The following is a 14,512-nucleotide window of genomic DNA, read 5'->3' as shown; positions in this document are numbered from 1 at the left end:
CTAGGTTCGTAAAGGATTCCTTTGACATCACACATTTCCATCACACAATTCCTGCTTCATAAATGGGCATCGCAAATTTACAGCTTCTGCATGGCAGCGATGTCAGTGGACTGGACGTGGTCCTCATCCTCCTCAATCGTCTGCTGGAGCTCATCGGTGGAGACCTTCTCATCCTCAACGACAAGGTTGATCTGGAGCTTCTTGATACCGAAGCCGACGGCAACCAACTTGGAGGCACCCCAGACAAGGCCGTCCCACTCAATGGCGCGGACGTTGGCCTCCATCTCAGCAAGGTCGGTCTCATCATCTGGAAATGGTTGTTAGCATTTGAAATACAAAAGATTGGAAAATACATACCCCAGGGCTTGACCTCCAGGGTGACGAGGGACTTGGCGGCGGGCTTGGTCTTGCCGGCCTTCTTGGCCTTGTACTCCTCGAGACGTCTGTTGCGCTCAGCAACAACCTCGGGGTCCTCCTCCTCAGAGTCGGAGCCGAAGAGATCATCCTCATCCTCCTCCTCCTCGGGCTTGTCCTTGGGGTTGGAGGGAAGATCACGAGTCTCAGGGCCGTAGGTGGTGAAAGCGGCGGAGGAGTCACCGGGGAGGGTGGAGAATTCACTCTCGTAAGAAGCGATGTGCTTGTACCAGCGGGCGACGTGGGGGTACTTGGCAGCGTCAGGGGCGGCGCTGAAGGCCTTGAAGGTCACGACATCGGCCTGGCTGGGAGAGTTGCTGTTGAATCGAGTCAGCAATGATGTTCACATCAGACGAATGTATTCAACAATGTAGCATAGTAAAGCTAGATCAGAGGTGCGATTGCTCGCGATTGGTTGTAGTCATCCAGCGGGGTCTTAATCCGCCTCCTAAACACGGACCAATGTTTCTCATCATGAAAGCATAACAGGAAAGGGAAAAGGAAAAAAAATCCAGGGGTAATTGAAAGGGAGGGGGGAGGAATTCATACCCAACAACGTAGGACCGAGTGGACAGGAAGTGGTTGGCCACTGAGGGGCACAGTCAGTCACCAATTGATTCGAAATAACAAAATCTCAGGGGCGCCTACGAGTCAGGCCGGCATCAGAGACAAAGTCGGTGAAACCCATTGTGAAAGAGAGGTGTGGTGGTATCTGGAAGAAGAAAGAAAAGAAAAGGAGAAGAAAGTAGATGAGGGAGGGGTTAAAAAGGGAGGAGTTTTTTTTTTATTACGGAAAATCTCTACGGGTCACGGAAAAACGTGGAAGAGCGAAGACTAGTCATGTGACTTTGCGAAGCTTAGACGGGTCATGTGACTAACTGGTGACATAGCCTAGACAGGTCATGTGATTGACTGGTGACGGAGCTATAGCTCTCTCCGCCACTCAGCGTTTTCTATGTGGGCCTTTCGAGAAGCATCCCGAGCGTCCTTGGTTGCTGGTATTTAAGCTATACTAGTGACCACCTTGGGTCTTGAACTACTTTACGGCTTTCCCCCCTAAGGCCTGATTCAACGATCTACATAATGGCAGCGAGACTATCTCTCAATGCCCGCAGTCGGCTTCTGCGAACGCCCAACCTATCCTCGACCCGTCTTTTGTCCCCGGTGCCGAGATCAAGCATACTACCCCGGGCTTCTATCATTCTACCAGTCGTCAATCATAGTCCGGTCTCTGTCCGCCACTATGCCAAGGGCCGTCCACACCCTCCAGGTGGCACACACCGCATGGATATGAGCGGAGAGGAGGAGAAATCAGCACTCGAAAAGTATGGTGTTGAGCTCACGGAAAAAGCTAAAGCTGGCAAGCTGGATCCAGTCATTGGACGAGACGCCGAGATTCATCGAACCATTCAAATTCTGTCTCGGCGAACTAAGAATAACCCCGTGTTGATCGGTTCTGCTGGAACTGGTAAGACCGCCGTTCTCGAAGGTCTGGCTCAGCGTATCGTACAAGGAGATGTCCCGGAGAGCATTAAAAACAAAAGAGTTGTTTCATTGGACCTGGGCTCTTTAATTGCGGGAGCTAAGTTCCGGGGCGACTTTGAAGAGCGTCTGAAAGCCGTCCTTAAGGAAGTGGAGGATGCGGAAGGCGCGGTGATCCTCTTTATTGACGAGCTTCACACCTTGCTGGGATTGGGAAAGGCCGAGGGCAGTATTGATGCTAGCAACCTGCTCAAGCCTGCTCTATCCAGAGGCGAGCTCCAATGTTGTGGTGCCACTACTCTCAACGAATATCGATTGATTGAAAAGGATGTGGCTCTTGCCCGACGGTTCCAGCCTATTTTGGTAGGTGAGCCATCGGTCGCCTCGACTATTTCCATTCTACGAGGCATCAAGAACAAATATGAAGTGCACCATGGTGTCAGAATTACGGATGGCGCTTTAGTAGCTGCAGCTACTTACAGCAATCGCTACATCACTGATCGATTCCTGCCCGACAAAGCGATTGATCTTGTCGACGAAGCTGCTTCGGCTCTCCGCCTGCAGCAGGAGTCGAAGCCCGACTCAATTCGGGAACTCGAGCGTGACATCACTACCATCCAAATTGAACTTGAGTCTCTTCGCAAGGAAACCGATGTTGCCAGCCGCGAACGGCGAGAGAAGCTCCAAGAAGACCTGAAAACCAAGCAGACGGAGGCCGATAAATTGACCGAGGCCTGGGAAAAGGAGAAGGCCGAAATTGATACGATCAAACGCACGAAGGAGGAGTTGGAACGCGCTCGGTTTGAACTTGAACAAGCTCAACGCGAAGGAAACTTTGCCAAGGCTGGAGAGTTGAGATACTCTACCATCCCGGCACTCGAAGAAAAGCTACCCAAAGAAGGCGCTGAACAGGATCCTCAAAATCAAACTTTGATTCACGACTCCGTTACTGCAGATGACATCGGAAACGTCGTCTCTCGGACCACAGGCATCCCCGTTAACAAGCTCATGGCTGGAGACGTGGAGAAGCTGATTCACATGGAGGACACTCTCCGAAAGTCAGTCCGTGGACAAGATGAAGCGCTTTCTGCTGTGGCAAACGCTGTGCGGATGCAGAGAGCTGGTCTCAGCGGAGAAAATCGTCCTATGGCCTCTTTCATGTTCCTTGGCCCCACTGGTGTTGGAAAAACTGAGCTCTGCAAGAAGATGGCCGAGTTCCTTTTCTCCACTGAAACTGCCGTTTTACGATTTGATATGAGTGAGTTCCAGGAGAAGCACACAATTAGCCGACTCATTGGTTCCCCTGCCGGGTATGTCGGGTATGATGATGCTGGCCAGCTCACCGAGGCTGTTAGACGGAAGCCTTACGCTGTTCTGTTATTTGATGAATTCGAGAAGGCGCATCGTGATATCTCAGCGCTACTGCTACAAGTCCTCGATGAGGGCTTCCTGACAGATGCCCAAGGCCACAAAGTCGATTTCCGAAACACCCTAATTGTGTTGACCTCGAACCTTGGAGCTAGTATCCTGGTCGGAGCGGACCCTCTGTACCCAATTATAGACTCCGATAATGCCGAGGTCCCAGAAAAGATCAAAACGGCTGTTATGGATGTGGTTCAGAGCGCATACCCACCCGAGTTCATGAACCGAATTGATGAATTCATCATCTTTAAACGCCTGTCAAAGGATGCCCTACGGGACATCGTTGACATCAGACTCCGAGAGCTTCAGGCCAGACTTGAGGACCGCCGTATGACCCTGCGGGTTGACGATGAAACCAAGGACTGGCTGTGCGAGAGAGGCTACGACCCGAGATTTGGTGCCCGGCCTTTGAACCGTCTCATTGCCAAGGAGATTGGAAACCGCTTGGCTGATAAGATCATCCGAGGTGAAGTTGTCTCTGGTCAAAGCATCCAAGTTTCTCTTGATGAAGCTAAGTCTGGCCTGGTGTTAAACGCGCAAGAGTAAACGAAACATGAAATATGGCGTTCTTATGTGGTATATACGGTGTTTTGCGCCTCCTTTGGGAATTTTTGGTTTGTATGTCAGATTTTGTCTGTACATTTTATGACTTTGTATACTAGTCCCCTCACTTATTGTATAATAATCCAGTTCTACTCATGATCAAGTTGCTTGTTTAAACGACCCGTGGACAGGTGACTAGGCCCACTGCCCATACAATGGACAGACACCATTTCATCCTACCCCATCATTTCTCTCCCTCGTCACACCTTTAGGTATCCCGATTTCATTGGCCTCAGCAAGATGCCTTCTTTAAAACGAAAAAGAGCACCAGCTTCTCGCCCTCCAATCACACCTCGTACCTCTGGTCGACGACTGGGCCACAAGGCGCCATCAATTCAAGCCCTCAGCATTTCAAGTGGTCCTCCTCAAACTCCTATATTTCCATCAGCAAGCCAATTGCGAACTCCGTTTCCCACAGACACCAAGATCGAAACAGATCGCTCGGTGAGGGTTACTGATGATGACTTTGACCATGTCATTGCTGCCATCGACATGAAGGACCATGGAACTGTGGGGTGCTCATATTACTCAGCCGAAGAAGAAAAGATGTATCTGCTCGGTGACAGTCGCTCAGGGGATATAGAGACAATCGAAGCTCGTGGGTTTATCATTTGCTTAGGTCTAGATTTGAAGCGCTAATTGGGCCATCTCCAGTGCTTCTCCAAATTAAACCTACGGTGGTCTTGACACCTCCTCGGGTCGATCTTAGCTCGCAGAATCAGGATCAAAGCCTCACACAAGAAGATGGTACATCTAGTTTGCCCTAGAGCTCGTTGACCCTCTCCAGTGCAAGTAAATGCTGATAATATCTGCCCAGTTTCTTCTGCCTACCTTCCTTACCAGATAGACGTTCGTCCAACGCCGGAGTTCAGCTACTCCAACGCAGAAAGCAAATTCCTTGCTTTGGAAATTTCATCTACGCACGAACAGCACATCCGGTTTTTCGTGCCTCAAAATGGCCTTGCCGGACCGGAAGAAGTGGACCCAGAAGAGATGGGCTTCACACTCCAAGAAGGAAGACTGTTGCACATCTCAAGCTCCATCGACATGGAGAACCCCGTGACTATTGGATGCGCAGGAGCCGTACTCACCTACCTGCAACGAAGAAGAACTACGGCGCCTAGCCCCCTCGAAGACGGAAATGAGTATCGGATTCGAGCACTGCAGATGTTTAATCTTAGGGATACGATGTGGATCAACAGCAACACTCTCACGTCTCTCCAGATTATCCAGTCGGAGTCACACCCGAATATGTTCAACCAGGGCCCGGGAAAAAAGTCAGCCTCAGGCAAAGAGAGTCTTTCAGTCTATGGGCTCTTCCAGCACTTTGCGTACACCCCTCAAGGTAGGGTAAGGCTCAAGCAAACCTTTTCCCGTCCCAGCGTGGATCTGGATACGATTCGTGAACGGCACGATTTTGTAGGAGTCTTTTCTCGACCTGACAATCTTGCTGCATTGGAAAAGATGACCAAAGCATTGAAGCACGTAAAAAATATCAGGCCTGTCATGGTCAATCTTCGCAAGGGAATTAGTACTGGCAGTGCTAAGATTACTGGGTTCAAAACTACGGTTTGGGCCAGCCTTCTTGCTGTGTGTTTGGTTTTCTATCTTCCGTCTATGTTAGAATGATACTTAGTGCATTGCTAATGAGCCGACTGACCAGTTTGCGTTCCACTCTATCGACATCAATGATGCACTGCGGGAGGTATCGGGCGCGCACATCCTGACACTCCGAACCAAGGTCAATACGCAATAGAACCCAGCCCTTCGTGTACTGACATCTTACAGGCTATCAGAGTCTTTGAGGCAGCACAGCTGTACAGAGTTGGTCGTATGGTTCAAGAAATCGTAAGTTCTTTTTCAGGAGGAATTGATAACAAGTCTGACTTTTTAGGTTGACATTGATAACTCCGAAGAACAAGGAAGAACAGTAGTCAAACAAGGTATTGATAGAGAGCTTGACAAAATCAAAGACGGATACGATGGTCTCAACAGCCTTCTCAAGCACGTTGCCCTCGACATTACCGGAACAATCCCGACGACTCTCGAAGTCGACGTCAATGTTATCTACTTCCCTCAGCTTGGGTTCAATATTGCCATTCCACTCAATAATCATGGCGCCGCGGTATATACTGGCTCTGATGATGACTGGAGACTGATGTTCATCACGGAAAATCGGGCGTATTTCAAAGACTTCCGCATGAGAGAGATGGATGAGAAGCTGGGGGATGTATACGGTATTATCTGCGGTAAGCTGGCTAATTAATCGGAAGTCGTGGATATTGAGCACTAAACAGTGTACCTTGACAGAGAAAGAAATCGAAATTGTATACGATTTAGCGCAGAGGGTTCTCCGATATGAGAATGTGCTCGTCGATGCCTCTGATATTTGTGGAGATATTGATAGGTTAGTTCTTGTGGGACCTGATGCGAGGTCTGCTGATACAAAGTCCACAGTCTTCTTGCTCTCACACAGGCAGCCAGCTTCTATAAGCTGACTAGGCCACGAATGGTGGAACAAAATGTGATCAAAATCAAGGGTGGCCGGTAAGAGCTCATTGACAGTCATCTATCGATATCCCTGACAAATAGCAGGCATATTCTTCAAGAATTAACTGTTTCGTCCTATGTGCCAAACGACACATTGCTTGTGGGTGGAAGCGAGTCTGAGACAAATGATGCTGCTTCCATGGATCAAAATCCCAGCATGTTGATCTTAACTGGACCGAACTACTCAGGAAAAAGTGTCTACATAAAACAGGTAAGCTGTATCTTATCTTCGTGAAGCTCATTTTCTGACCTAGATCCAGGTTGCTCTGATTATTTATCTAGCGCAGATTGGGAGGTGTGTTTCTTTTCTTTAAGGTGATCATGTAAAGGCTGACTGTCACAGCTTTGTCCCTGCAGACAGCGCGGAATTGGGAGTCACAGATAAAATCTTGACTAAAATCAATACCCGAGAGAGTGTCTCCAAGGTATCTCAAATCCTCTGCATAATGCCTCGGATTTGGTAGCTTAACATGTCTTTAGATCCAAAGTACATTCATGAACGACTTGCAACAGATTTCGCTCTGCTTGAAACAAGTCACACATCGAAGCCTGGTCATCATCGATGAGTTTGGGAAGGGAACCAACGAAAGCGGTATGGTCATATCCAGCTATAGATCTTGATGCAAACTAATTAACGCATTCAGATGGCATCGGACTTGCCTGTGGCATACTCGATTATCTGCTGTACCTCGAGAGACCCGCTAAGGTCATTACAGCAACTCATTTCCATGAGATTTTCGAGAACAACTTCCTCGCTTTGCGGCCTCGACTCCATCTTGGCCATATGGAAGTTCAAGTCTGCGAAAAAAGCCAGGAATTCGAGGACCAGATCACGTATCTTTATAAGTATGCGCAAGAATAGTGGCTCCTGAGTTAATGGTACGTGAATGATGCTTACAGTTCGACCAGCTTTCGTCCGGGACGAAGTAACAAGAGCTTCGGTACTATGTACGTCTTGCAGCTTTTCGTACCTGCATTCCTTTTTGCTAAACCTTGATTGACTTGCGGTACAGTTGTGCGGCAATCAACGGTATCGACCCAGCTATCATATCTCGCGCAAACGAGATTGCGTCTCTTTCGGCGCGAGGGGAGAACATTGTCGCAGCCTGTGCGGTTCTATCTCCAGGGGAAATGCAAGACCTAGAAGAAGCGGTACGAGTTCATTTTCGTGAAAAGAAGAAAAGAAAAAAAGAATGAGACTAACAGGGTTACTACAAGAACTCCCTAGCGAGAGGTTTTCTGGGGGTCGATTTCTCACAGGGTGGCTCAGACCATGTCAAGGCAGTCTTCGAAGGCTTGTTCGAAGGAAAGGATTTATTATGACCAAACGTCTGGAGGCCAATGATATCCCAAATCTCCTTACAGAGTATAACATACATTCACGCCCTATGTCATCAATTGCCCGAACCGATGTCGATCTATCCCATTAGGAGAATGAAGCCACTGCCCACCTCTGCATTCGTAGCCACCGGGGGCCAAAACAATAATGAATTTACCCCGACTTTGACCCTTGTCATGTTACTTGTACCGTTTCGAACGAGGCTCCTGACTTGCATGCTGACAGTATCTCATGCATCCCCAATGCGACCATACGCACCAAGTCAAGCATCTCAAACATCGTTCGCGTTCTTTAGGTGACCACTGTCTGCTTTACATCATAGGAAAGATCCACAATATTATTGACCCTCAAATTCCGGTGTCCTATGCCCCGCATGTCACAAGTCTCCGATCTTGTCAAAGACTCGAAGCTCCCCACCAAGCTCGATGCAGACCTTACAACGCACACTTTTCTCGAATCAACGTTAGTCGCTGGCCGGCGCGGAAGACGTCGCGAGCGGGAGGAAGTCTGGAAGAGGAAACGTGACCTTGGCATTGGCATATTCGGTACTATATGGTTGGAAGAATGTGTCAGTGAAGGCAAGCTCCGGGCTGTTAAGGAAGTGCGCAAGTTGGTCCCAGGATCGAGGTCTATGGATTATAATCGCGAGCTAGAAGCTATCGCTCGTTTCTCGCAGCAAAAGGTAGGTACATGACTGGTATTGGTATCCCGAATTCCCAATAAACCCCTGTCAAAATCACTGACCTACATCCACGGTTAGTATGACGGCTGCTTTGTGAAATCCTCGGGCTGGTTTGAGAACACTGAATGTCTGTTTATCGCGATGGAGTATTTCTCTCTTGGGGATCTGCAGAAGTATATGACACAGCTTTTTCGGGAAAGAGAAGCACAGCAGATTACCTTCCAACTTCTCGAAAGTCTGGACTTTATGCATGGCAACGGGTTCACCCACGGTGACCTAAAACCTCAGGTATGCTCCGGCCATACGTTTACTTTTACTTCTACTTTTCCTAATCCCGGGAAGAATATTTTCGTGTTATCTACAGGCCCAAATTGGTGGGTAAAGATCGGCGACTTTGGGCTCAGCAAGCGCGTGATGGAAGGATTTACGGGTATACAAACGTTCAATAGCATGCCGGCCTTTACTGCGCCAGAGGTGTATAAGCAGTTATGGGGTCCATCCTCAGAAAGCGCAACGTTAGGACCAGACTATTGCCCGAAAATTGATATATGGGGTCTGGGCGTGATCACTTACTATCTGCTCACTGGGAAGTTTCCTTTCTCTGGCAAAAGTGATATGCTCGAATACTACAGAGGGAATTCCATCTTACCTTTTGACTCATCTCATTCTCCAGTTAGCCCGGAGGCCACGTCCTTTTTGGCGCGCATGATGGCTGCAAACCCGGCAGATCGCCCTACTGCCAGAGATGCCTTGGACCATGCCTGGCTGATACCAATGCTGCAGGACGACTCACAGCCCGAAAACCCAAACAAAACTGTTCCAGCTACCAAAGACACCGTTGTGGCTACTTTAAAACCACAAACATCATCCGCCACCCAAGATGTTCTGCTCTCAGGCGAGATTGACTTGACACTCGATGCCACGAGGAAACATACTTTCAGAACAGAGAGCGCACAGCAAATGCGAACCAGTCTGGGTATCGACGGCGACACATACAAGCAGCTCGTAGATACCTTGAATAATACAAAACTGACGCCAACAACAAATGTTATGACAAACTCCCTTCAAACCCCCAACGGCCATCCACCCACAGACACCCATTCAATCGCCCTCTCCCCATCTAGCGACTCTCAATCCAGTGAACCTGCCCTCCATACTTCTCATACTCAAATCCCAGAAAAGCTTCCTTCTGTTGACCTATCCTCATATAACCGTCGAAGATCCGACGCAGCTCCAATCCCAATCTCCGACCTCTCATACGTAACCCCTGTGCCAGGGAGTCCGACTTCGAGAAGTCCGAGCACAAGCACCAGGAATGGATCAGACCGGCTTTCAGAAAAGCTTAGACGGGCATCTCGCAATATCATGCCGAAGCCAAATCGACATTCTCAGGATCATGCGCCGGCTTCGCCCAGTTCTCCCAAGCCAAGGTACCTACACTTTACATATATGTCACACTCACTTAACCTCTGCTGATTTGGTGTGTAGCTCGAGCACTAGAAGTAAAAAACCACAATCTATCGAGGTTCCTCATCGTCCTCAATTTGCAGAAGGATTACCCTTGTTTCCTATTCGAACTGACAAAAGGCTGAAGGGTATGTTTTGCTCAACATTGTTCTATCTTTTACATGAATGTCCGGGGCTGACCATCTATGTCTAGATCGGATATAAGAGCCTAATTAGGGATTATAGTAGTTGGAATCCCTGTTGCTCCAAGCGCATGATCAAATGTTATGCATGGAGTAATTGACCCCGGGCCAGGTGGCCCACCACTGAGAGCGCTCATGTATGCCGATAGTCTTGAATAGACGAAGAGAGGAAGATTCCAAGGGATTTCGCGTGCTGAACTATAGCGCCGTACCTCCCGAGGTCTGTTTATGGTGACATTGCACTCAGGGTGGGTTCAAATAACTCCCATTTTTAGGATATAGACCGAGGCTTTCAAGACTGTGCAATATCACATTGTTAAGAGAGAACTATATCCGAGTCATCCCTAAATTATTGTCCAAGATAGTCTTTGGTACCCCATTGGTCTGCAAAATGGCTACTCCTGCTACTAACAAAGACATAACAAGGACGCATAAAGCGGCCAACTATTATAAACATACTAGAAGGTGGACTGAGATGAATAAAACGGTTTTTGAAACTTGAGGTTAACCAAAAGATGACATCGGGGTTATATACACATCGAATGCCTGAAACTGCCCGCAGTGAACGCCATGAAAACATACACACAAGACCGTGAAGTTTATGATCAAGCACACATTCACAGTTTGACACTCTTGACCAGGTTCTTTTTGATACCCGTAAGCTCACCAGCGTATCCACCGCGAGCCTCACCACCCTTGTACAGTTGCTTAGTACTGCCAAGCTTCTTCTGCTTCTCCTCGTACTTCTTTCTCTTCTTAACACGCGGGTTACGCGAGTCCTTGCTGCGCTTCGCGTGCAGACCCTTATTCTTCTGGATCTGGTACGTGATAGCACGCTTACCATCCGCACCAACCACCTCTTGCTCATAGACCTTTCCACCAAGACGCTCAGCCTCAGCGTGGGCATCTGCACGAGCCTGCTTATCGTCCTTGCGTTTCTTGGAGCGGGATGCCACCATGTCGTAGTATTCGTCATCATCGTCATCCTTGGCACCCTCGCCGCGGCGGAGCTCCTTGGCGACGCGGCGATCCTCATCGTCACTGTCTCCGCCCAGCTGCTGGTCGGGATTGAGTTCTTTGCGGCCGCGCTTCTCGGCTTCCACATTGAGACGGGCTTGACGGTCACGCAGACGTTCGCGGTATGGGAGATCGGCGTCTCCGCCGGCATCCCGGCCTGCTGCGTTGCGCTTGTTGGACTTCTGGGCCAGTTGCGAGGTGTAGAAACGGAGTGAGCGTTTCTGCTTGGCCTTCTCCTCTGCCTCGTGGGCTGTGAGGGCATCCTCGTCACCGAAGTCAGAGTCATCATCCTTGAGAGGTGCCTTGATCTTTTGTGTCTTGCGCTTCTGTGCGGGCTTGGTGGCCAGGTTTTCGAGATCGACGAGGCCGGCTTCTGTTTGGCGGAGACGCTCGTCGCGGAGAGCTTCGGCCTCTGCTTGTGCGATCTCGGCCTTGCTGAGCTTCTTCTGTTTCGGCTTTTTGGTCTCTTTGATCTTTGGTTGTTTCTCGGCGGTCTCGGTCTTAGTCTCCTTGATAAGCTCCTCAGTGGGTTCCTCGATCTCCTCCTCGAGATCCTTGACGGTGTTCCAAAGCTTCCTGAATTTGACAAGCGATCCCATGACAGGGTGTTGTCGGAGTTCGGCGGGGGTCATTGGAACATGTTCGCTGGTCGCATCGGGAGACGGGGAGGAGAGGAGCATAAAGTACATGCTGATCGTGCCAAGGTATGCAGATAACGCACGGAATTTCACCACGGGCACTGGGGATGGCTGTGGCTCTTCATCGTCATCGTCGTCGTCTGTTGAAGAAGCCTTCGAGGCTGCATGTTGAAGATCCTTGAAGGTGCTTTGAAGATTGACAAAGTCATTCGCCAGGGGTTCAAACTCGGGGTATCTCGACTTCAAAATCTTCAGCTTCTCATCGGTATCCATATCCTCAGTGATCTCCAGTTGTGGAAGCACTTCAGTCACCACGCCAGCATCGGCGCTATCCTCGGTACCCTTGCCGGATTCAACCCATTCAGACTCATCGAACCCGAAATCGGCCTCATTCATAGCCTGCAACTGCTTCATTTGTAGTCGCTTGGCCTCCTGCTCTTCCTCCAATGCATCAACCTCGGTCTCGATCTGATCTGCGTTATAAAGATCCTTCTTCGATGTGCCCCAGGCGGCAATGCCTTCATCTTCTTCCTCTGAATCGGCGCCACCCTTCTTTGGCTCGCCCAAATCATCATATTCGTCTTCTTCTTCTGAGTCCTCGAGGTCGTCATCCTCATCTGCGGATTCATATCCAAGGATTTCTTCGTCGGAGGGCTGGATCAATTCCTCTGTGGCAATCAGTAAGACACCGTTGCATCATGTGAGGTCATTATTAGAACCACATACCTTCCTCAGCAATTCTCCGCCGTCTCTTTGCCTCGGGGCCTTCCTCAAGTAGAATCTGGTCACGGCCGGTTTGGAAGTCATCTTCAGAGTCGTCAAATCGCTCTTCGATGTCGAACTTGGAGGGCTCAGGGGCTGTTTTCGGTTGCGCCGGGCGACCGGCTTTTCTCTTTTTGCTGCCCATTGTTGCGTGTAGAAATTAAACGACAGTGAACCAATTCAGTCCAGTCAGGCCGGCCGATAAACTGTGATAAAATTATTTTTTGGCCTCTCACCGCCTTGGATGCGCTAGCCTCGAGTGGGGACATTTGCTCTGTTTGCACTTGTAGGAATTCAGATACTGGTAATATTACAGTCTCCCACCTTGGAAAGTTAAAAACAGACCGATATTCGGTATTTCCGTATCACTAATTTACTGCCCCTTGTGCCTTCCATTTCGAGGACATCTGACAGAGGCAACTGCCATTCACCCACGATGGATCTTCGCGAGTTAATTGCTCGTTCCCCTCTCCCTCAACTTCTCTCCTCATTTCACTCCTCGTATATTAATACATCAACCCCGATATTGGGCGCTTCAGCACTCCTTTGCACAATTATTATTTACACTATTGCTAAGATGTTTGGGCTCGGGTCCCGAAACGAGTTCAATGTGGAGGGGCAGGTATGTGCAAGACTACGTGATCAGTATGATACGTGCTGACTGAGTCTTACAGACCGTAGTGATAACCGGTGGCTCCGATGGCATGGGCAAAGCTGTCGCACTCGAGCTATCCGCAAAAGGCGCACACGTTATCGTCGTTGCACGCACTGTTTCCAAGCTGCAGGCTACAGTTGATGAGATGAAGGTCAGACATCCCTCCGCGATCAGCTGATCAACATTACTCACATATCATCCAGGCCAAAGCTGCGAATATCTTTAAGCAGAAGTTTCATTATATCAGCGCCGATCTCACTGATCCCGCCGAGTGCGAAAGAATGATCGCAGAAGTGACAGCGTGGAATTCTGGAGCTGCTCCCGATGTTGTTTGGTGCTGCGCAGGCTTCTCCCGTCCAGGATATTTCGTCGATGTGCCCATCCAAGATCACCGACAGCAAATGGACACAATCTATTGGACTGCGGCCAACACAGCTCATGCCACCCTGCGCAACTGGCTTACACCCGTTGCTCCCAGTGAACAGATGAAAACGCCCCGGAGACATCTCATTTTTACCTGCTCTACTCTTGCATTCGTTCCCATCGCTGGCTATTCACCATACTCGCCTGCCAAGGCAGCCATTCGTTCTCTATCCGATACTCTGAGCCAGGAAATCGAAATGTACAATGGAGCCTATACCCAACGGCACCGCAATGATGCCCCGGCTGCAGATGTCAAAATCCACACCATTTTCCCCATGGGGATCCTCTCACCCGGTTATGACAACGAGCAAAAGACCAAGCCTGAATTGACCAAGAAACTCGAAGAGGCCGACAAGCCCCAGACACCAGCGGAGGTCGCTCAAATCTCTGTCCGTGCCCTAGAGCGTGGGGAGTACCTGGTCACTACCAATTTTATTGGTGCCGTCATGAAAGGCACTGCTCTTGGGCCCAGCCCGAAAAATAGCATTGTCGGTGATACTATGCTCAGCTGGCTCAGCAACCTGGTATTCCTCCAGGTCATTCCAGACCTTCGCAGCAAGGCGTTCGCTTGGGGAAAGAAAAACGGGATCCCGAACAGTACCAGTACACCAGCTTCATAACGATCGGGTGTATTATTATTTTCTTCACATGGTCTATCGACTACTTCCTGTATGATGATACCCTGAGCGCTGTCTGTACGGCACCTTCGGTTGCCCCGCCCAACACCTATACACTCTTCAATCAGCTCTAGCCTTTGTTACACATTCTTATTGTACAGTACAAAATAATTTCGTGTCAATATTCATATTTTTAGCAATTCGTACCTTTCATTGATGCCTTTCATTGATGCAGTCGTAGTTCCGCAATGTACGTCCG

General features: G+C 49.3%; 6 protein-coding genes across 6 annotated transcripts; 4 read left to right on the top strand and 2 right to left on the bottom strand.

Moving 5' to 3' along the window:
- Positions 1–77: 77 nt before the first annotated feature.
- N7447_003913 (translation elongation factor 1 subunit beta) lies at positions 78–1,102 on the bottom strand (the record flags this gene model as incomplete). The annotated part of the gene is made up of 4 exons (XM_057228188.1): positions 78–307; positions 358–731; positions 964–1,003; positions 1,063–1,102. 4 exons carry the CDS (start codon positions 1,100–1,102, stop codon positions 78–80), a joined length of 684 nt encoding a protein of 227 aa, XP_057087529.1.
- Positions 1,103–1,497: 395 nt separating this feature from the next.
- On the top strand, positions 1,498–3,864 carry hsp78 (chaperone ATPase HSP78; the record flags this gene model as incomplete). Its single annotated transcript, XM_057228187.1, has 1 exon — positions 1,498–3,864. The coding sequence occupies one exon, from the start codon at positions 1,498–1,500 to the stop codon at positions 3,862–3,864; it is 2,367 nt and encodes a 788-aa protein (XP_057087528.1).
- Positions 3,865–4,161: 297 nt separating this feature from the next.
- N7447_003911 (MutS family protein MSH5) lies at positions 4,162–7,794 on the top strand (the record flags this gene model as incomplete). Its single annotated transcript, XM_057228186.1, has 16 exons — positions 4,162–4,519; positions 4,576–4,668; positions 4,739–5,511; positions 5,585–5,662; positions 5,710–5,769; positions 5,816–6,170; positions 6,232–6,328; positions 6,379–6,468; positions 6,517–6,682; positions 6,732–6,766; positions 6,815–6,896; positions 6,952–7,063; positions 7,116–7,317; positions 7,372–7,419; positions 7,485–7,623; positions 7,690–7,794. The coding sequence occupies 16 exons, from the start codon at positions 4,162–4,164 to the stop codon at positions 7,792–7,794; spliced, it is 2,793 nt and encodes a 930-aa protein (XP_057087527.1).
- Positions 7,795–8,183: 389 nt separating this feature from the next.
- Positions 8,184–9,968, top strand: N7447_003910 (serine/threonine-protein kinase; the record flags this gene model as incomplete). Its single annotated transcript, XM_057228185.1, has 2 exons — positions 8,184–8,492; positions 8,571–9,968. The coding sequence occupies 2 exons, from the start codon at positions 8,184–8,186 to the stop codon at positions 9,966–9,968; spliced, it is 1,707 nt and encodes a 568-aa protein (XP_057087526.1).
- A 790-nt stretch (positions 9,969–10,758) lies between these two features.
- Positions 10,759–12,703, bottom strand: N7447_003909 (something about silencing 10 family protein; the record flags this gene model as incomplete). Its single annotated transcript, XM_057228184.1, has 2 exons — positions 10,759–12,464; positions 12,523–12,703. 2 exons carry the CDS (start codon positions 12,701–12,703, stop codon positions 10,759–10,761), a joined length of 1,887 nt encoding a protein of 628 aa, XP_057087525.1.
- A 432-nt stretch (positions 12,704–13,135) lies between these two features.
- Positions 13,136–14,256, top strand: ksrA (3-dehydrosphinganine reductase; the record flags this gene model as incomplete). The annotated part of the gene is made up of 3 exons (XM_057228183.1): positions 13,136–13,180; positions 13,233–13,364; positions 13,417–14,256. The coding sequence occupies 3 exons, from the start codon at positions 13,136–13,138 to the stop codon at positions 14,254–14,256; spliced, it is 1,017 nt and encodes a 338-aa protein (XP_057087524.1).
- Between the last annotated feature and the right edge of the window lie 256 nt (positions 14,257–14,512).

The sequence above is a fragment of the Penicillium robsamsonii genome (assembly GCF_028829455.1).
Source record: "Penicillium robsamsonii strain IBT 29466 chromosome Unknown utg000002l_segment0_segment0, whole genome shotgun sequence".
NCBI lineage: Eukaryota > Fungi > Ascomycota > Eurotiomycetes > Eurotiales > Aspergillaceae > Penicillium > Penicillium robsamsonii.
The sequence above is the reverse complement of the archived record's forward strand: the minus strand, read 5'-3'. Positions and strand labels throughout refer to the sequence as shown.